We start from the raw sequence: 22816 nt of genomic DNA, 5'->3' as shown, positions 1-22816 counted from the left end.
CCAAGGGAAGGTAGAAGCAGTGATAAAAGGGGAAATCTCCTTCCCGTAGCTCCCATCCGATGAGCATTTTCCCCAGTGAAAGAATCCAGAGAGGCTGAAACGGGAAAGGAAGGAGATTGTTTACAGCGGTTCATGGCTGGCGGTCACTTCCATCGCTTTAGCAAGGACCTTCGGTTGCCTCTTGTTGTGTTGTATGTGCTGCTGATTCTCGTACCCAGGATGGCAGGAGGTGGGGGAAGAGGATGCAAACTTCATGAACGGGAAAGGAAGGGGAAGGAAAAGCCCAGATTTTCCTGACGCAGGTTCAAAACTAGCCATGTTCATTCTAAGGATGGACAGATTGGGTTTATTTTGTTTGAGTGATATTTATGTTCTTTGTAAACACGGACAGGAGAGAAGAGACAAGAAATCCAAGTCCAGGCCAGCTTCTTACGTGACTCAACGCACATGATGGAAGTTTTTTCAAGAGTTTGTGAGAAGGGCATTTTAGCCATGAGGCTTTTTCTCCGGGCTCTTAAGAGCCTCCAGGCTCTTAGAAATGTCAGTATTGAAGTTACCTTGAAGGGAAAGGCCCGGGGATTGAGCAGGTCACCTTCCTCTGGTGTATCTCCTGCAGTCACCCCTCTGTGACAAAAGGTGACCCAGAGTGTCCCTTCAGAAATGTGCTGCTTTAGTGGAAAGAAAAAACATCACACAATGGCTGCGTCCCATTTACACTGATACAATCTGAACACGGAGTCCTACTGCTTTATTTTACTTTGTCTGCACATTTTGTCAGCGTGGGTGACGCTGCGGTGGCTGGAGCCATCTTGTTTTGGGGACAGGCTGGTGCTGCTGTGCACTGGGGTTCAGCCCTATGGGGTACGTGCTGTGCCCTATAGCTCTGTACTGTATTTTTCTCAGTGGTGGCCCCCACTGGCTGGGCTGTCCTCACCCCACAGCTAAGCCGCTCTTGTCCCCTTGGCTGGGCTGTTCTCATCTGATGGTTGGGTGCCCACTGACCCATGGCTGGCTGCTCTCATCCTGCAGCTGTCCTTGGCCCGTGGTTGTGACATCTTTGTCCCCACAGCTGGGCTGTCCGTGCCCAGTGGTAGGGCATCTGTCATCCCATGGCTGCTATCACCCAATAGCCACCCTCGACCAGTGTCCTCCCTCACCCCACAACTGAGTTGTGCTCACCCTATGGCTGCTCTTTCCCTGTGACTAGGCAACACTCACTGCACAGTTGGGTGTCCATTGCTCCATGGCTGGGTGTCCACTGGTCCATGGTTGGGTGTTCATTGACCCCTCTTGGACATCCACTGACCATCTCATGGCTGCCCTCATCTCATGACTCTGCCATCCTCACTCCATAGTTGGGTGTCCATCACCCAACAGCTGTCCTCGCCCCATGGCTATGAGTTCATCACCCCATGGCTGCCCTCAGTCCCAGACTGGGCTACGCTCACCCCTGGCTGCCCTTGCCCTATGTCTGGGCCACCCTCACACCACGTTTGGGTGCTGGGTGTCCATCACCTGATACTTGGTTGTCTGTTGACCCAAGATCGGGCTCATCTCAGGTTTGGCTGTCCATCACCGCACAGTAGGGCACCCATCACCCCACGGCAGGACCACACACACCCCAAGTTGAAGTGTCCATTATCCCAGAGCTGGGCATTCACCCCCCCAGCCCCACGGCCACTCTCATCACCCTCTTCCTCAGGCAGGGCAGCCAAGGAGCTCCACGTGGTCCCTGTGCCCACCCTCCCTGTTCTCCCCAACACAATGAAGAGACCTTGCTGCAGAACAGCGGGACAAACGTGACCATCCCCACACAAAGCAGGAATACCCACCCTGCGGGTGGGAACGCCACGCTCCTCCCCAGCTTTTAATCACGGCGCTCAGACATCAGAGTGACAATAAGGAGTGAGAGCGAGGATCGCGGCAACCGGAGGACTTGCGGTGAGCAACAGCTGGTGAATGAGATGCATTTCCCCATCCTTTTGAAACAACCAGCGAGCAGAGGGATCTCAGAGCTCTCTTGGAGCCAGGCAAGCTCCGGGCAGATTACGGCTGGTGAGCGCGCTCGGGAGAGGGAGTCCTGCTTCCTTAAGGGAAAAAAAAAAACAAAACATTGATGCTGGATGGAAAGATGGGAAGGTTGAAAGATGGAAATTCAGCGATCAGGTTTGCTTCTAGTTTCCATCCAGATTTTGCTTTCCAGGGCTGGACACGCAGAGTTGGAGCTACTTTAATTCCAGCACAAAGTAGAAAACTATAATATCTCTCAGTAAACTCTGGGAGTTAACTAATACAGGGAAAGGAGGCTGTTCAGCAAGGGGAACAGAAAGGTAAATGTGACAGCGTGGGGTCCTGGGAGTAATTCTGCATTTCCCTGCACTTTCTGCCAAAATAGATCTGCCCCCAGTTCTGCTGCTGCCAGGAGCTGTGTGCTGTGCCGGGGACAGCTTCCGCACGCACCGGGGAAGACCAAGTGCCGCAGGTAATGAGCCAAAGTGGGGGGGCAAAGGGAGAGAGGGAGGACGGGGGCTGGAGCGAATAGGGTGCTGAGTTGGCTCAGAGATGGAAAGGCAGCGCGCACGTTTTCCTCCGGGAAGCATTGTGGTGAAATAAATACCCAGGGGGATGAAGTAATGGGAGGGGAGATGTTGGGCAGGCTGGGATGTGTTGGAGCCTCCTGCCCAGCTGTATGGCTGGAGGCAGGGAGAAAGGCTGACAGCAAGACACTGAGTGCAAGAAGAAATGCGGGTGCCTTTATTTCCCCGCTGCGTGTCAGCTCAGATTACTTTCCATCCAGCATCCCAAGCTGCTTTCCCCAGCGGGCAGCTCACAGCAGCAGCAGGACTGTTTAGTTAACCACTTCGTAGCCACACTCCCTGTTTTTTCCACACCAAAGCCTCGGTGTGCAACTACGGGGACCTAAGCCTGGTGGAACTAGGCACAGGGACTGGTCTTTCCGCCCAGAAGCACAACCACAGTGAGTTTCTCTCCTCTCCAGGGTCGAGCCTTGCTGAGCCCTTGTCATGGCACAGCTCCCCAATGACTCCTGGCAGAACGCCTCAGCCCCTCTCTTCACAGGCCTCGACCTCCTGCTGGAGCTCAAGCCGCTCTTCATCCCGCTCTACGCCACCCTGGTGGCTGTGGCGTGCACGGGGAACCTCTTCCTCATCCTCCTCATTGCTCTCACCAAGAAGCTGCACTGCACCACCAATTTCCTCATTGGCAACCTGGCGGCGGCTGACTTCATCATGTGCTTGGCCTGCGTCCCTCTGACTGTCTCCTACGCCTTCGAGGTGCGGGGTTGGCTCTTTGGGATGTTCATGTGCTACTTTGTCACTCTGATGCAGGCCACCACCGTGTTCGTCTCGGTGCTGTCCCTCACCGCCATCGCCGTCGACCGCTACATTGTCGTGGCCTACCCCATCCGCCGGCGGATAAGCTGCAAGTCCTGTGGCTGCATTGTGGCCTGCATCTGGCTGCTCTCCATCCTGGCCTCTGCTCCTACCTCACTGCACACACAGTACTTGGATCTCAACGCCATCGGCCACGACATGATCATCTGTGAGGAGTTCTGGAAGCATGAGGAGAGGGAGCGGCTACTGTACTCCTGCCTGATGCTCCTCTTGTCCTACATGCTCCCGCTGCTGGCGGTGTCGGTCTCCTTCTGTGCTATCTCCTACCACCTGCGGAGGAGGAACGTCCCGGGGGCCGCCTACCCCTGCCAAGACAAATGGAGCAAAACGAAGCAGAAGACTTTCCGTGTGCTCACCATCTCGGTGGTTTGCTTTGCAGTCTGCTGGCTGCCCCTCCAGGTGGTCAACTTCATCAGAGACGTCGACGAGGAGTTCACCATCCTGGACAAGAGGTACGTGAACGTCATCCAGGTCTCATGCCACCTGGTTGCCATGAGCTCCGCCTGCTACAACCCCTTCATCTATGCCTCCCTCCATGACAAGTTCCGCTTCCACCTCAGCAGCTACTTCTACCGCAAGAAGAAGAACTCCAGCGTCGTGTCCTACAAGGCTTCTCGGTTCAACACCTGCTCCACTTTGGCAGATGCCCCAGCTGGGCTCTCGGATAAGATAGCTTTGCAAACCAGGTTCTCTTAGCTAGACTTCCCCTCCAGACTTGCTTTTGGACCTGGATGTAGGTGCTCATGCCTGGCAAGGAGAGTGAGCACCACGGAACCAAGCGATGGGATGTCCGTCCTCAAGTAGCAGCACTTCTGAGCAGCTCAAGGACATTTTGTTCCTTGCCACAGAGCACACCAGTGCAACAACAACAAACACCGCAGCCACGTGAAAATAGAATACTCCTGAGCAGGATTTACCCACTAGCCCCCATAGTGCACTGGTGGGTGCTCCCACCTGGTCTGACTGAAGAATCAGTGAAACAGCTTTTACTTGCCTTGTTGAAATAGAACAACGTACATACATCTGGATTAACGACTGGGTGCATAACTGCTGTGAGACAGTGTTCCATAAGCTTCGGTTTTCAAAACACACTGGCTCGGTCAAAACCTGCCTCGATATGAGTGCTTGCTTTGTGTGCAAGGAGAAATGCTTGTGCTGTACCACAGGGTTGTGCAGGAAGGCTGGGGATGGGGCATATACACATCCTATCTGACTATGCTAAGGGGCTGGTGCTGTATTTGCAGCACAAAGACATCTCCTTGTGGTGTATCTAGGGGTGGGCAAGATGTTGGGTGCATTTAAAGAAGTCTTTGGAATACACGTCATTTTGTAGGATAAAGATTGTTCCTAAGCAACAGATAGCATTTTCTGCCTCTGGAATAACACCAGCTTTCCCAACTAGCAGTTAAGAGCTGTGCATTTTTTTGTGGAAATTGCAGTCCATTGGTGAAAGGACAATATACGTTCATTTTTCTGCCAGCTGGCGTGGAGGGCACACAGCCACAGTTTGTGCTGAGTGTGGGGACACTTCCATCATCTGCTTGTCCTTCTGAGTAACCTCATCTCTGTAACCTCATTGAATAGCCCCAGTTTCTTCAGCCAGAAGCGTGCAGCCAAACAAGGTGGGCCAGCTGGGGCTCAAGGGAATGGAGTGGGTGATAAGAATGGTATTAAGCTGTGTGCTTGCTGAGGAAGAAGTCCCAGTCTTCACTCCGAGTGGTTTAAAATGGCATATGTGTTTCTTGGGCAGAGGTGGGAATCCTGGTCGTGGGCTACTCTGACCCCAAAACTGCTGAATAAATTGTGGGTTGGACTCTGGTGTCTCCAGATGCTGGTTGGACCTTGAGAGCCTCAGGAAACAGCCTGCTGCTGGCTCACCTTACTGCTGAGACCTTCACATGCCCCAGTGGCCATCCTGGAGCATGAGATGGAAACCCATCAAGCACAACACAGCTCACATTGCTGGCGTCTTGCAGCTTTCTTGTGGCTACGTAGGGTTGTGCTCGGGACTGAGGCTGAAGCACTTGTGCTGGTGGAGCAAAGCCTGGGTCGCTGCTTGTCCCTTCTGCTAATAAAGGTTTCAAAAAGCTCAGGCTGTGTGTTTGTATTCATTCGAGCCCAAAAAATATGGCCTGCAGTCACTCCCCCTGAGTGCAGCTTGATCCCATCACAGGAAAACAATCAATTAGCTGCTCAGGGTCCAGCTAGCAACCCAGGGCTGGAGCTCTGAGGTGTTCAGGGGAGCTTTGCTATGACACTGCTCTGCAGTCCCTTTCTTTCTTTTCTTTACAAGGAAATGTCTCACAATGTGCTTTCTTGGCTTGCACTTCTCACTACAGCACCGCCCGTACCCCGGATCCACCTGAAATTTTGCAATAGCGCATCATGGGTCTCAGCAGCCACTTCATGCTGCTCAGCTTTGGGGTGCAGTCGTCTGCTGCCCCATGGCCTTCTGCTTGGGTTCACAAGAAGGTCCAGTGTTATAGGAGAAGGTACAAAACCCCAATTCTCTGGGCATATTCTCATGTAAAAAAAAAAAGTAAACTCACCCATTAAGGACTTCAAAGACAAGAACACCAGGATGAGAAAGTGAGTGGTCAATGAGAAAACCCAGCAAAGGGAAGGGTGATAAAGCTTAAAAGCAATTTTTCATGCTGGTACGCATAAACTGGATATTTTTAGGGCTGAACTATGAGGGTTTCCCACCCAACAGCTCCAATTGCAGGCAGATTCCCGGCAGCCAGCATTGCTTCGAGGTCTTGGTGCGCTGTGGCAGCAGGAGGATGTCTGAGCCACTAAGGGCAGTGAGATGAGTACTGAGATTTTTCTCCACTTGACATTCCATGGGAAGCTTTGCAAAGGCCCTAAAACATCCCAGAGTTCCTAAAAGGATTTTGGTAGCTTGCAGTTGGAAAATGAATGGGGCTGGGAACTCCGCACAAATGTGGGATTGTGCATTAAATCCCATTTGCCCTCACGCTGCCAGAGAGCACGTGGTGCTCGCAACAGCACTCTGCCTGATGTGATTATTTCTACATTCAATTAACTTGGGAGAAAAAAAAAGGAGATTGAAGAGTGATTAAGCCACCCAGTGCTCACATTTTCCAGCCCCGTCGTGCTGCTGAGCACAGAGGATGCCTCCGATGGGGATGAATCAGGTGGGATGCAGCAAAGAGCTCATGATCGTCTTCTTAAATTAATGCTTTTCAAAATAATTACATTCCTTCCCCGGGATTTAGGTTCACTCAGGCTGTGCCGCACTCTCAGGCGTGTGGTGGCAGAGGAGACGCATGGAGATGGGAGGATGGAGGAACAGACAGACAGATAGATTGATGGGTGGATGGGAGGATGGATAGATTGGCTGTTGGGCTCGTGTTCTCCAGGCAGTGAGCATCGCTTCGTTCCTCTGAGCTTTTAGTAAGGCTGCAACCACAGGTCCTCTGCTCAGCACAGCGAGCACTGCCTATGAGTCAAAACCCAAAGACGAGTCCAATCACACGAGTGCTCGGGATGCTCAACAGTTCCTGTAGTGCTGAAGTGCTGCTTGATCCAGTTGTACTTGGTGGGTAGGCAACATCAAACAACACAAACAGAAATGCAAATGGGCCTTTTCTTCTCGGATTTTTGGGCTGTTCTCGCTGCAAGCAGACAGGTGTTCTCCATGGCAAGGATCGCTTTGTTTTGCTGCGTGGCTTGAGAGCTTTGTGCTACTCCAGGGGAGGGAGGGACGACTCAAAGCCGAGGAGGGAAATAACCACACAAATCCTTAAAAATGTGAACAAGCCAATAGCAATTCAAAAAACCCCACATTGTTGCTGCAGAAGGGAGCTAAAACAGCCAGGGATGTATTCATCCCACCTTGTAATAGATGCTAGCACTTGAGTATCATGGGGCTTGCATGTGGTTTGGGTTTGAAATAAGCGAGGCATCCCAAACAATAGAGACCTGTCCTCATTAGGAGCGATGCTTCGTGCCAGCTGGATGTCCCCAGGAGGGAAGAAGGGAGAATGGGCTCCACCTGCCTTGGCTTGCAGAGCTTCCCCTCGCTAAATGCCGCGCGGAAATCCCCAAATCCCCGTTTCACTTACAAGCAGAGCTAAACCTTTCAGCGACCTTTCCACCTCATTACATGCCGTGAGAACCGAGGAGAGGGAGGATTTTCTCCCCCATGCCCAGCCCAGGCTTCACACAGCTCTGTTGCCCTGTTGTCCAGATGTCAAAATCCCGCTAGCAAAGCCCAGGCCATTTTATTTCATTTTCTCTTGTTGTGATGAGCACGTGAAGAAGAGGCCATTTCAGCATGCTGGGGACAAGTTTGGAGTTCTACCGGAGTTGAAGGACCTGCACCCCAAAGCTACAGCAAATCCTCCAAGTCAAAGAGGGATGCCATTCTGAGAGGGTTGCCAACTGCTCTTGCTGTTGCACATGTTTTGAGGCAGGAGGAAGCTTTCCCAGACATTATACAGATTTTTCCCCCTGTGGGATGAAGCGGTCTGGAGAATATTACTGGTGCGTGGTGTTGAAAAGTGCTCGGGGCTTTACAAGGAAGACTCTCCTCCTGCTTAGTCTCACAGCAAACAAGAGCCGTAAGCAAAATCTTTTTGACCTTTGGCTAACGATGCAGGGAAGACAAACAGAAAAATCAGAACATATGCAATGTAAAGTCTTAAATAAGCATATTCACTCCACCATCAGCCCTTGTTTCCTTATCCTCTTGCTCTGGAAAGCTGTAGGGACTTGTTCCTCTTTAACTCTTAGCCAGCTGGAAGGAGAGATGCAGCTGGGACATGCTGTAGCTGCTGCTGACACACAGGTTTCAATTATTTTTTCCTTGAACACAACAGAAAAGAAACAAAAAAGGAACTAGACCAGCAACAACAGCGGATGTAGGTTCTGGTTCAGCAGTCTGCAAAGACCCAGGAGGAAGGGGCTAAGGAAGGAGAGGGATTTCCTACAGGGATGGGGTTGTGGGAATGGGTAGGAATGATGACTTTTGGCCATCTGCGTGTCAATGGTATGGGTTTGATCTGCTCAAGGTCTTGCTGAAGATCTACAGCTTAACAAAATCATGGTCCATAGGATGCTGTGATGTGAAGCTCACCTCTGATCTAATGGGTGGCCATCCTGACCGTGACAGGGCCTGGAACTGCGTGGTCTTTAAGGTCCCTTCCTACTCCAACATTCTATGCTTTTACCGTCCCCACATCCACGGCATCATCAAAGATCCTTGTCCACACTGAGCATGACATATCTATAGGGGATGTGGCCCAAGATACAAACCTGTTTCTTGAGGACAATTTCTTTCAAGGTCCTTCCATGAAAAAATAAACTCCACTCTTCTCAAGATGTGACCAATAAAATAAAGAGGCCTCTCTCCTGCAGGTCCCTTGGCTTTTTCTTCTTCTTTTTTTTTTTTTTTGCTTGTTACCACCCACTGATGAAAATCTCTGCAGTTTCAAAGCCAAATCAAACCTCTCCTAAAATCCAGGTTGAATTAGAGGCATTTACTGAATGGGCAGAGCTGGTAGGTTCTGTGCTATAACAAATGGTAAACAGACAAAACTGAGGCTGCATCTCTGAGTCTAGTAAATGGAAAGAATGGGGCAGTATCACAGCCCCTCCCTCCCACAGAGTTCATCTGCACTTCCCACTATTTTGTCCCACTTAGCTTTAATTGACCTAAAAGGATGGCATTTTTATGACTTGCCTTGGGCTAACAGCCCTCCCTCCAACCAAGGGTACCATAGGAAATCACAGGCTGTTATCCAGAGTCAATCCTTTCCTTCTTTCTTAATTTCCTTCCATCACAAGCTCTATTACCTCACTCTTAATTAAAACTCCTCAAATTGCCCTAATTAGCTCCTCCTGTCATCTTTTTTCCCCGTCAGCTAGGGATCACGGGTTTTAAAGGGGTTGAGGAAGGCAGCTTTGAAAGAGGAGCCTCACCATCTGTGGGGTGGCACACAGCAGGTTTGCCTCTGCATATTCTCATTCTCCCCCCCTTTCTATCTCTTTTACATATTCACATAATCCAAAACAGTTTATGTCTCCAGGACCATAAAAAGAAAAACAATCCTGGAGAACTGCTCTACAAAGAGTACGATGTTTCCTCTTCTGTATTTCCACTCTCAGCTGGAATTTGCGATTCTCAAACACCAAGAGAACAAATCTCCAGCCTCCCCCCACCTCCCCTCCTTGCTGGGATGTTTTGTTCATCTTCCAAAATTACATGCAGGAGATGGGAAAGCACTGTTTTGTAAGGAGGAGCTAAAACCCAAGTGTCTTCTGAGAATAAATTCAAAATCAGTCCACAAATCCAGTCATCACAGTCTCTGATTCAAAGGTACACATAAAGAACACAATTCGTTCACTTAATGGAAGTAAATTAGATAAAATATGTAATATACGAAGGATGACTCCATGCCACTTCCCTCAACAAGATCCTCTCAGCTTGCTCTGCTGCAATCTGGCAGCCATAAATGGGGTAATTTTGTTGAACCATCCTCTGTTACAAAGGTTTTTGCCTAATATTCTGCCTAAGCAGGTTTTCTCCCTGCAGTCTCTTTACTCAGCTGAAATATGGCTCAGAACCCAATGCTCTCGCCAGCTTGGTATTGCTCTTGGTCTCAGCAACAACCTGCAAATAGCTTTCCCGTTGCCAGGAGCTGAAGAGATGCTAAATTATCCAAAATATAGACAGCTAAGGGGTTTATTTTTAAATTAGTATGAGAGTCTTGAGTGCAGGATATGACCTTTGGGACAAAGACTCAACAGTAGCCCTCTGCAACCATCCACATGTTGCTTGAACATTTTATCAGTTGACTTGGTTCAACTAATGAAGAGGCCAAGGCTGGGGTCCGTGCACACTGCAAATGTCCAGCTGATTCTTGATTGCATGCATCTGAGCTAGTTTCCAATTCTGAGAATAATGCCTGTTTAGCTGTCAAGATGAGGTACAAAGGTGATTTGCTTTTCAGCTGAGGAAAATATTTTTAATTTGTGAAGATCTTTGTGGTTCCCAAGATGTTTCAATGCTGGCAGAATGTGACCTCAAACAAATGTTTCTTGGGCTGAAACTCTCACAGTCTTTCCTAGCACATTGTAAGTACAGGTGTTTAAAGACCTGATTGCCTTCTTTGCTGAGACTTGCTGGTCTGCAGCTCTCCAGTCTGCTAGAATAAGGCCCAACAGCATTCAAGACCACTTGTTTTCAGTTGGCTTGGAAACTGGTAATTCTGTGGTTACATGGATGGCCACATTCCTTGGCTTATGCGACCCTCTTTAAATTGATTATAGCTAGTGATTTTGATATCCAGGCTATTTTGAGCTAATCTGTTCTTGCCCACCCCCCAACCTCCTCTTCATCTCTACTGACGTGTTGGCTTCTTCCTTACTGTTGAGCGTCCAGGATGCTGACGCAACCCAGAGACAGCTCTTTGGGGGCAACTCCAAGGTCCACCACCTGAAATTCCACCCCTCTTCCTCCAGCCTAGCCTCTTTTGGAAGAGAAAGACAATAGTTATTTGTTTCTCTTAGAAATAATTTGAAATATTATCATTTGAAAGAGCTCACATACACGCAAGGTATTACTGCCATTATTTCATGACCATTCAGTTTTCTCCCACGGCAGCAAATGTTAAAGCACTTTCCCCTTCCTTTCAAAATAAATTGAGATGGAGCATTATTCATAAATGTACATGAAAGGCTGCTGATTCCTTTTTCATGTGTACTGAATCGTCTCTTGGAAATTTCCTCCTTTGTCTTCCAATCAGGCACAGCAAATAAAATTAGCCTGGTAATTTTCCATTCGTTATTACCTTGCTACTTTTGCTCTGCTGTGCTGTCAGCAGTGACTGCAGCTGACAGCCACTAGAAGAGAACCCTCCCTCTGCTGAACTGTGACCATCAAACAGATTTCAGTCATGGAGGCCAGGCTGAAATACCATCTTTCTCCTTCATTCAAAACCAGTGTGTGCATGAGTGTGTTAGTAACCAGACCCATATAAAGACGTGCTAACCCCTCTCCTTCCTGTCCAAGCTTCCTTCTCTAGTGTCTTTTTTTTTTTTTTAATTTAGCTGTTGTCTTAGAGTAAAGACTTATTGTGGTTATAAGATCCAGCTTGGCTTTCTTATTAACCCTGACTGATAAGTGTTGTAGAAATAGCTCCTGCACAAAGGTCACAGACAGGTGGGCTTCCCCAGTACATGCCAGGCAGCACATTGATGCCCTCATTCAGTGTCACACTTTCTGGAAACGTCTTACCTGGCAGCCACTCTTTCCCTCACTCTGCTCCCCATAATGGCAGTGGGAAAACAGCCTGGTGGCCAGGCAGGAGGTCAGAAGGCATTGAAATAGGGAGGCAATGAGGTGGCATAGAAGGGCAGCTGACACCCATGTACACATCCATCTCTCCGGTCTCTTCAGTTTGGGCTGGAACCCAAAGCCCTAAAAGCGAATGCCATACATTTCCCAATGATGCTCAAGTCCCTAGGGCTCAGCAGAAGTAAGCAGAGAAGCAAGACAGCCACTTCACACTTCAGCTTGAATGAGAAGCGGTTAAGGATGGGGAAAGGGTGGGAGGGCTAATGAGGTGCTCAGATGACTTTGCCTCTTTTACATGGATTTCAGAAGATAAAAATAAACCCATCCCTGCTTCATTAAGCTGTGAGGGAGGTTAGAATTGCGGCAAGACAGTCAGATAATAGAGGTGAAAATCTTCCGCAAGAGCTTCATCACGGATGTGGACTGCCCACATTTTGTTCTGGCTCAAAGCATTGCTCTGGTTAACATGGTGCTGCCAGACTCCCAGAGGTTTACCTGATGCTGACCTTAATTCTCAGAGGCCTGGTCCTAACCACTATGAGCAATACACTGATTTTGCAATATTATTTCCCCAGTACATTTTCATTTGGAAACAGCAGCAGAGCCCCAGGGAGCCCACAGATGGCCAAGCTCCAGCAAACGGCCCACCTTAGAATCATAAAAGTCAGAAAAGACCTTAAAGATCCTCAAGTCCAACCCCAACCCACCCTCACCACGCCCACCGACCATGTCCCTCAGTGCCCCATCTCCATGTTTCTTGGCACGTTCTCCTTGGAGTCCTTTTTCCTCACCCAGTACAGGTAAAGAGGGAAGCGTGATCTATAAGCAATAACTCCTTGCTTCTCTTCACAGTCCTTTGCACTTTTTTAAGGTCCTAAGCAGGAGGCTCAGGCAGTAAAAGGGTTGGAGCTTCCAGGAGATCACCCCTAAAGAAGCCAGCTGGCCCCAGTTCTACTAAGCTGACATCACTGGCCAAATTGGCGTTGAACTGTTTCAGGCTGTCAAGCTCCTCTTCCAGCAATTTGCTCCCTACTGGAGCCTGTGGGACTTGGCAGACCTGAGCGCTCCTGCTTCTACAGGAATAAGGAGTCATTCAGCCTGTGGAGAAAAAAAAAAAAAAGAAAACTATGACTCATTCATTTCGGTGCAGGATGCAGACGAGTCATTCTGCTCAGTGGGTACTAGCACAGCACATTTCCTCTGCTTTGCTGCCACGTAGATCATTGCTTGGGGTCACAACAGTTCCTCTAGGAACCACCAATTTAGGAGTACATGTGTGTTAAACACTAACAGAGCAAGAGCACTGTCTAATTCCCCGTTCCCTTCGTTGCAGCAGGATGGCAAGAAACATCTTGCAGATTGAGCACTGCACTTGAAAAGCTAGGACAGACAATGCATGGGATGAGCAACTAACCACAACCACATACAAAGCTTAATGACCCATTATTCCTGCTTTTTTCATCCAAGCAATGGTCAGAAATCCGATACACCAAACCCAGCATCACCCCTGGTGGGTGTAGTGGTCGGAAAGACCAACACCATGGAAAAGGTGTTAAAAAGAGGAGGAAGGACCAGAACAATAGCAAGGTGCTACAAGGGAAGGGAAGTAGATTGCTCACCTGTATCAGAAGATTCCGGGTTCATAGGGAAAGACTTCCACCAAGAAGGGATCTCCCGAAAGAGATCCTTCCTCAGTGGCAGTCAGCCCTTAAATGAGGCCTAAGAGGTGAATTGCCTTCAGCTGTGCTGCCAGGGCTGACTGGGTCTTTCTTCCAGGTGCTCAATCAGTGTTTCAGGCCGGGACTCAGCAGTTCCCACACAGTGGTCCATAACCGATGAATCCAGACTTGGTCAAGAAGTAGGGAGGATCTGGATTTATTAATCTCGTGTCAAAAACTGCAGAAATATGGTCCTCAGCTGCTGTGTTTCTATGTAGTTTAACAGACAAAAAGGTTTTGTGCTGAAATTTTAGTTTTGGGAGCTGGAAAATGTTGTTATCCCTCCCTGGGTTAACACCAAGATAATGGCTCTGCTGCAGAGAAAGGAGGGCAGCTGGGGCTGTCGAAGGGATCTGAGCTTTTGCAGGAGCTGGGTTAGAGAAAGTTCGGCCACCTCCAGAACAAGTTAAATATAGACAGGCCTCAGGCAGGGGAGGTTGGACTCATTCACTGCTTAGCTCCAGAAATCTAAGGTCTGCACAAAGGTTGGCTCCAGGACAGCAATGGGCTATAGCAGATAGGCCAAGACTAAGGAACTTGTGCTACAGGAGCCCTTTTCCCCTCCTGGTTTGTCTCATGGGTTCATGGGTTTGAAGCCAATCTATTAAGAAAACTGCCATTTCTTCTCATCCAAATGTTGAACAGATAATGGGGCCAGACAGGAGGGGAGCATTTTCACATGACACCACACCACCTCTTGCTGTCTTCTGTCCAGAGGACCTAATGGAAACCATTGGCAAGTCTATTTCTGGCAGGAGGTAACTGCCCTGAGATGGCACACTGAGTCCACCAAGAGCAGCCTGGCTTTCCTGAGTTGGCGAATCCTTAACGTTGAGCTAAGCCCATGGAAGTTACTGCCCTAAGAGCATGAAGATTGCCCTTCTGCATCCCGTAATGCTGACCTGCCGGAGCAATGTCATCAAATAGTTCGATGGCAGAAATTCTGACCTTGGCATTTCTGCAAAAAAAAAAACAAAAAACAAAAAAACCCAAAATAAACAAACAAAAACAAACCAACCCAAAAAAACAACAAACAATGGAGTAAATATGTGCTTTGTGGCATTCAGAGTGCAAAGAGCTCTTGGTGTCCTCCAAAATCCAGCGCCAGAAACCACCGGACTTCTCTCCCCATCTGAGGCAGGGAGCGTCTCAGCATCCAAACATTCACCTTGCTTTTATGCCGTAGAAAGTCATACATCAAATAGCCCATTCTTATTCCTTGAACGTTTTGGCTGCCTTTCTACGTGGACTGCCTCCGTCCCACCCCTGCTGCTTCTGCCAGGGATTAGAAGCCTGATTTCTGAAGAGCTAAGGTAATTATTTCGCTTAACTCAAGCTTATGCCTGTTTAACTCACAGCCATAAGCCTGCGATGGCAAACCCCCCAGGGCTGAAACTGAGCTCCCCACTGGCAGCTGAGGAGGCGACAATTTCCAGTGGGCATACAGTCTGTATGCACTGCTGGACGTCACCACTTGTGTTATTGCTCAACTGAGACAAGCTGAATCCCATTTCCTCTCCGCTACATTGAAAGGGAGATGGGGAAATGCCCTGGATCCCATTGGATCGCTCCACTCCATGACCTGCCAAATCCTTCAGCAGCTGTGAATTCCTGGGAGTGATTTATGAATGGACCCATTTCCATCCCATTATGCATTCCCCTGGTACCTTCTCCTCCTGAGCTACTCGCAGGATGAATGTGAGAGCTCGCGTTTTAATTTCTCTAAGCACAGCAAGGTCTAGCTGTGGCAAATTAATGATGATTTCTTAAGCCCCAGTTTTCCTCTCATTCAGTCAGTTTACCCTTCATTCAGCTCCCATAGCAGATGGTGAGAAGTTCCTTCGTTATCCTCCACAGTTACCAAATCCTCCCTCTGAGAAAAATCTGGCATTTACCATACTTAATTCTTCATTTTCCCCTGGGCTGGTGACAACATCCCCTTCCCAAAAATCTGCATCCCCATCACTCAGTACGCTGGGTACCACTGGGGCTCAGCCACAAGCCAAGGATGGAGCGGGGCTGGGATCTGCCCCTAAAACCCACCGCCCGGGCATCACTTCCTCTGCAGTTTTAACATTCTGGGGGGTGATAAGCAAAGCCTTCAGGCTTTTATCACAGTGGGGATGGGGTCATCCTGCAATCCTGTTTGGTATATGGCAGCAACATTTTGGGGACAGACCCCCCTCCATGCATCCCCCAGCCGTGGGCACAAGCATAGGGAATGGTTTCAGCCCCTGTTCTGTCTCAGCTTGTGTACAGGTTGCTGATTAGTATAACCATGTTGACAACACGCAGCGTGCAGGGTGACTGGCACTAATTTCAGAAAACAGGCATGAGCACTCTTTCATTGCCATAAAGGTAAGAGCTGCCACAAGCAGTGCTCTGTTGCTATAGGAACCCCTAAACCCCAGGGAAATGCCAAACTGCTGGGCTGACGTTGCTCCTTCTGAGATGGGAGTGGGGAGCTGGGGTCCCTTCCTTATGACACAGCTCCTTATCCAAGTAGGGTATCAGGGCAACTTCAGGATGCCAAATGCGGTGGTGCAGGTATTATCCAGATGTGCCCTGTGATAAATGCACCATGATGCAATTTCTCTCTCCAAAATTTCATAGAACCATAGAATGGTTGGGTTGGAAGGGACTTGAAAGCCACCCCAACCCCAAGAACCACAGAACCACTGAACGGTTGGGTTGTGAAGGGTCCTCAAAGACCACAGAACCAGTGGTTGGGTTGGAAGAGACCGTAAAGCCCCCCACCCCCAATCCCTGCTGCGGGCTGGTTGCTCCCCAGCAATCAGGCTCCCCAGGGTCCCATGCAGCCTGGCCTTGAGTACCTCCAGAGATGGGGCACCCAAAGCTCCTCTAAGCAGCCTGTGCCAGGGCCTCGCCATCTTCTGAGTCAATAATTTCCTCCAACATTTGGCCTCTCTGGCACAGATGCTTGGCTCTGAGCTTTCATACACACAGCTGGAAGTGGTCTCTTCTCAGCACAGGCTGTCCAAACCTGTCCAGATGTGCACCAGTGGTCCCTATTTCTTCTGTTGTCCACAAGGAGACTCCATTCAGATGTCTCTGTCTCTTGTAACCACCTAAACTTCAGTGACATCCCTTCCAGTCTCCAGCATCCACATTTCCCTTCCCCACGGCTCTGATTCCCATCCCCCCACCCAGCTCTTATCCCATTTATCCCAACAACTCGCTGCACGCTACCTTGTAAGCCCCATTCCCCTAATGTAAAGAAGCAGCATAGAATCATAGAACATCCCAAGTTGGAAGGACCCCATGAGGATCACGGAGCCCAACTCCTGGCTCCACACAGAGCCACCTAAAGATCAGACCATGAAGAAGTCAACGTGAAGAAGTCAACATGAAGAAGTCCATGAAGTCCATGTGGTTTCTTTTAGAAGATGGGTACTGCAACGCTTACCTACAGAGCACAAGTAAGTATAAGGGTGAATTTTAGCTCCTGGGTGGTGACTTCTCACAAAATGTTTTGTAAGCAGGGATGTGCCAACGTTGTGCAATGTGCTTCAGCGTCAGAAGAAAAGGAAATGGGATAAGGAGATAAAGCGAGTTTACGGGAAGTGAGGTTAAATCTAAATGGGACAGATAAAGGGCAAAGAGGCTAACGGAGGAAAAAGTCTCCATCGTGTAGTCAAACTAAATTCAGCAAGCATACAGCAGCTTTAACGGAAAAATGGCAAAAGAAAACCTGTCGTGCCGGAAAAATAATGCTTATAAATGTCCAAACTTTGGGGTTGATCCTTTCAGCTGTTCTTCCCTAGAGACGTGGCCAAAGAGGGTACGGCGACAATCCTGATGGGATGGACAAAGCCTGGTCTGGCCATCGGTGGGAAGGGAGGAATTTTTAGGGGTCGTTCCCCTACATTCAGCCAAGGGCACATCACCCTTTGCACCGCAGCGGCGACCATCGCCTCCCAGAGCATCACCAGCGGATCCCAGGGCAGGTTCACTGCTGCCCCTTCCTCCTTATAACAAGAGATCTTCATTTATCCACTTGCCACAGGGAGTTTGCGGGCTGCCAGCTCACAGAAGACAACGCTGTTTTCCGGGTCTCCGTAATTATTTACATGTGGGCTGTATTTATTGCCAATTAAATGGTTCGGTGGCTCCAAGACATCGGTCTCCTCTAAACACGTTGTGTGCCAGATTGCTTCCTGACAGCAATCGCTGCAGGGTGGGGAATGCTGTCAAGCCCTGTGGGGCCATGTGTAAGGGAGGGGGCAGCTGGCAGAGCCTGCAAATCCTAGCAAACCCAGGAAAATGTGCATCAATCCCCGTAGAACTTTTCCTAAAAAATTTTTTTTCCAATTCAGGAAAGCGTGCAATAAACCCTGGTAAGATGTGCATTAACCCTTAGCTAAATCAGATGCACGAAGCCTGGAGCAAGAGCTTCAGGAAGAAAAACCATGCAGGAACCGTGGTGCAGAGAGCTGAAAAGAGACAGGATGAGCGTGCAAACCATGCAACGACCCTGTAAAACCTGCAGCAGACCCTAAAGCAAACAAGTTTCATTTCAGGGGATGTCCTCACTCCTGCTGCCATCTATTCTCTTGGCTCACGTCCCAATAACCCCATTGCAGAGAGGGCGGGGAGGGGGGGGAGGGATGGGAGAGATTTGCCCCAGGGAAAAGCTCGGGTACGGGAAACTTCAGGGCATAGCTCAAATATCACAGAGATATAGGGAGGGAGTGTTACTGCTGAGAAAGGGGAGCTTAATAGGGGCAAAAAACATGGGGCTTTACCCCATCACAGTGCTGCAGCCGCTGCCAAGCTCCCTCTCGGCTCCTGCATTGCTTTGTCCCTCACAGCAGGGACAAGCAACACAAACACGCCCTCCTGCCCAGCACAAAGAGCTTTTTTTTTTTTGCAATGGACTAGATGTTTTCACAGCTGCCCCCAGCATCCCCTCCTCCCTGCTACCAACAGGTTGGCAGCCCCAAAGCGCACCTTGCAATCCCTGCTCCTCAATTCTAAATCAATTCTGCTCCTTTGCTGGCAGAAAGCAGAGCCCATCGCCTTCCTATTTAGCTATTTATGCTCTACTCACCCATTTGTAATTCCAGCATCTTCACGAAGCCTACAAAACAGCAGCCACGGCTTCAGCGAGGTTCTCATGGCGGGCATTCACGTTGCTGCTGCTCTTTGCATGTTCCTATTCTCTGTATTTCCTGATGCTCCCAAACAGATACAGCAGTCACAGCCCTACGCCTTCCAGCAGAGCAGGAGGACATGGTTTAGCCCCAAAGAGCCCCGTTGTTTCCCATTTGCAAGGCTTGGAAGGCCAACCCACTGCTGCCATCGTTCGGATCAGCTGGGGTGCCATGGAGATGTGGAGAAGACCTCTAAGATCATCAAGTCCAACCCCAACCCACCCCCACTTTGCCCACTGACCACGTCCCTCAGAGCCACATCTCCAGAGTTCTTGAACACCCCCAGGGATGCTGATCCCACCACCACCCTGGGCAGCCCATCCCAATGCCTGACAACTCGTTCTGAGAAGAAATATTCCCTAATCTCCAAGCAGAACCCCCACTGGCGCTGATTAAGGCCATCACCTCTCATTCTATAAATCCTGCTTCCTCTTGCATTGCTTTCATCCGTGGCATTTCACACAGATGCCACACAGTGGTATGACAGAAAGGGAAATCACCTTTCCCCCCCCATTTTTCGCACCCTGCAGTTTCAAACAGCTGCCTCTCATGCAGGGGCAGACATCCCCCTTTTGTGCAGAAACCTCTTGTTTTTCCTAGCAGCTGCCAAGCACTGGGGCTGCTGGTGTGCGTTTGAAGCCCACGCTCAGTCAGATGCAAACAGCCCCAAGCACTGCTTCACTTCAGTTGCCAAATATTTTTCCTGCTATAGGAACCAATTCACTTTCTTTTTTCTCTTCTCCCCATCGCCCTGCAGCCAAAACGCACGCGCAGACGCTGAGTGTCATCACCCCGTGCCTTTCTGGCCCCTCATAGGAACAGAGCTGATTTATTGCCAGAAGAACCTGGGCTGCCTTAAATTCCTGCTCACGCTCTGGCAAAACTCTTTGGGAAAACTTTGGGTGTTGCTCCAGCTTTCCAGCACTCCTAGCCTATAAGTTGCACCAGCCAGGCTGAGGGCAGATGGAGATTTTGGGCTCGTGCATCACCAAAGCATCTGATGATGAAGCACAGCTTCAGGTGGGGCAGAGGTGCTGGGATTGAGCTGTGCTGATTAATGGGGTCTGTTTTGGTGACAAAGGCAGTGTTTGGGAGCTCAGGCCAGGAGTTACACGGCGCTGAGCAGCTGCTCAGACCGGTGATGGAGATCTCCGGGGTTGCAATCCACGCACGTTGCAATGAGAAAAAGAGGAGCAAAACACTCCAGGATTGAGCCATAAAACCCAGCTTGCAGACAGGGACGTGACGGCACGACAAGAAAAAGAGCGAGGGAAGTGCTCGGGGTTTGCTGCTGCCTGGCTCAGTGCTCCTCACCGGGGGAGCTGAAAATATGACAGCCCTTTTCCCACAGTTGTTCCTCTATTATTCTTTTTAATAGCCTGTGACGCCATGGTTGCGCGCTGAAACCATTTGCTGAATGGAGCTGTAATGGAAAGCATGCGCTGGCAGCGCCAGGGAAGTTGGAAGGGACGGAAAACATCCCCGTCCTGTCTCATTCTCTGACATAAGGAGATGAGAAAAGCCAGGAGTTAAGGAGGTCAGCTGAAAGACGCTGCATGGGATCTACCTCACAAAATGCTTGCTGGGGAAATATCCCTCCCTCTGTTGTTGTTTAACCCCCTTCTGTGTGCTTTTGAGAGGAGGCTGCACCAATGTATCCTACCTCATTGCAGCCTCTCTGGGAGCTGAAAGGGTTGGGTCATTCCCACTGAGAGCTGTGTTAATGCGCGGCTTCAAGCTGGAGCTGAGCCTGGGGACCTGGCTGTTTCATTCTGCAAAACCAGGACTCCACTCAGGAATCATAAAGGTCATAAAAACGACAGCTTTGCTCCTAAATCCCTTCCATGTGTGCACACCAGGGTTGTAGCTGTTGGAGCGAGCAGCTGCTGAAGTCGGTCTTGTTTCTCGACAAAATGGCTCATCCATCAGCAGAGCTCTTGGCCAAAATCTGCCCTGAAGCCGTTTTATCTGAGGGATTGGAAGGAAATCCGAAGAATTTGTTCTGAGGAGTTGAATCAGACCCAGTCCCCGGGCTGCCCCGTGCCTGACCTGCCCAACACCGCTTCTCCAAATCCCTTTCCAGAGCTGATTAAAAGCCCTTCACCACGGGACGCGATGCAATCCTAACCAAGAACCTCACACAGGGCTGCTCTGATCCCTCCTGCAGGGAGCAAGGAGCTCATTAAGAGCTGGGGAGCGGGGCACTCCTCCAGCGTCCAGCCGGGACTGCTCATGGCTGAGAGCCATCCCCGTGCATGGACCTGTCCACTCGTTCCCATTAAACGCTCTGCTTCTGCCATTTAGCAGGGAGAAAGCCGGAGCTTTTACACTTCTGCTCATTCCTAATTGCCTCGTCTGGCCACTGATATCCAAGCGCTAATCAATGATGCTCAGCAGGCCATCAAAACTAGCTGCAAAGGGAAGGCAGGCGTGATTGCAACCAGTGGGATTTTTTCTTTTTATTTTTTTGAACAAAAATGCCCTTGCTTTCTTGCTGTGAGGTTTCTATTTCGCTAGGAGATGGCCCAAAAGAAGCAATATAATGCAGCTACCTTGGAGTGTATAGGAAGCCTGCATGCAATGGGAATCTCCTCTCCTGACCACGACATTACTGGGGGACATTTCTCTCTCCCAGAGCTGAGATCCTCTCCTTTCCTTTAGCATTTTCATGGGGACTTTGTTAGTGCCTTCCTTCCAGCATCAAGGAGAGCACGACTGCAGTCCCCATTCCCGTTCCTTCTTCCCCCCTCAGGAATATTACAGGAGATAAAAGAGCTTTTCTCCACCTGGCCACCGAATGGCTGCATTTCACTTGAAGCCAGGACGCTCATTTCTCACTTCATGCTAACCTGGGGAAGATCAAGCTCCCTCTAAAATACACAAATACTGAAATCCAGAACATCCAGGCATTGCTCTCGAAAACCCTAGCGCTCCCACGGAATTCAGCACGCGGTCCCAAAAGACTTCCTCTTTGCGGCTCATTACTTAACTTTAAGGACTGCACTGACTCAATGAGGAAGCGAGGGCAACACCTCATGATTTGGTCTACCACCAAACTCCATGGATAGACAATGAGGAAGAGTTTGAGCCACGAACTTCAAACCACATTTCCCACCCGCTCCATGTAATTTCTCTAAGAATGGGAGCATTGTTGGGCAGATGTTTCATTGTAAGGCTGCTTTTGAATGAATCAGCCAACTCAAGCCCCATCCAGAGGAATAAATCTGCACGTAGGGTGATGCTGAGCACTTGCTGAAACAAAAAACACAGCCTGAGGGTACAAGGCTCATTGCTTCTGCTGAACACGAGCTGTCACTACTGATAAATGATGAACATTTCGTGCAAATTAGCTGTCCTGCCTTCCCTAGCTCCTTGATGGGATACGAGGACACCAGCTCACACCTGGCTCATCTGCCAACGGGAATAGCGTAAGCCCTCTGCACATCTCAGCCTCGAGGATCCCAATGGCCTCATCCTGAAATTTTGCACCCCAAGGTCTCACCCAGAGCAGTTTTCCCCTGCTTCCTACCATGAGATGGGTATTTCTTCTCCCAAAGGATGATACCATTCAAGTCAACACCCTCCCAAAAATTCAGCTCCCAGCATTAGCTCCAGCATGCAAAGAGAAGTAAACGTGATTTTCTGCCTTGTGCAGACGCTGAAGCAAGCAGCCACAGTTTTATTCCTGTTAGACACAGGGTTATGGCTAGCAGCCAGCAAGAAGACTGGCAGCATTCGTGCACTTACTTCAGCACCAGAGCCTGTCAAGGAAGTTATTTATTTCTGCAAAAGCAACAGGAAAGAGGAAAAAAAAATCTGATGTGTGCACCGGAGCTCAGCTGCAGCGACCAGAGGGAATATGCATAAAACCCTTTTCTTCCTGCAAGTGGCCGGCTGCAGTGCAGTTGGTTTGGAAGGACAAAGAGCCCAGGCTGCAGCTGCCAATCGTTGGCTCAGCAAGTGCTCCCCGTCACCAGTGCTGGCTCCGCAGCGTCCATGCATCCTCCTTGAGTCATCGGGGTCAAAGTCATTTCTTCTGCCTGATGTGAAATCCCTGAGCTTGAGCAAACCAGCAGCTTTAGCGATGCTGAAACGAGGCTTTCCAGACCTCCTAGTGCTGGAATCAGCAAGCAAGACAATATGTGAAACGACATTTTGAAACAATGGGGGATTGTGACCTGCCCTTCT

At 49.6% G+C, this 22816-nt stretch overlaps 1 protein-coding gene and 1 long non-coding RNA gene across 2 annotated transcripts; one reads left to right on the top strand and one right to left on the bottom strand.

Annotated features, from left to right (window-relative positions):
- Positions 3004-5470, top strand: LOC110401688 (prolactin-releasing peptide receptor-like). Its single transcript, XM_021403073.1, has one exon. It carries the CDS (start codon positions 3024-3026, stop codon positions 4107-4109), a length of 1086 nt encoding a protein of 361 aa, XP_021258748.1. The 5' UTR covers positions 3004-3023; the 3' UTR covers positions 4110-5470.
- LOC110401987 lies at positions 9627-22272 on the bottom strand. Its single transcript, XR_002440738.1, has 4 exons — positions 22158-22272; positions 18526-18686; positions 13356-14412; positions 9627-12834 (listed from the first exon to the last, which is right to left on the bottom strand). It is a non-coding gene; the product is annotated as an uncharacterized LOC110401987 (long non-coding RNA).

The sequence above is a fragment of the Numida meleagris genome, chromosome 6, assembly GCF_002078875.1.
Source record: "Numida meleagris isolate 19003 breed g44 Domestic line chromosome 6, NumMel1.0, whole genome shotgun sequence".
NCBI classification, from domain to species: Eukaryota; Metazoa; Chordata; class Aves; order Galliformes; family Numididae; genus Numida; species Numida meleagris.
Note: the sequence above shows the minus strand (reverse complement) of the source record. Positions and strands in the feature narration are given on the sequence as shown.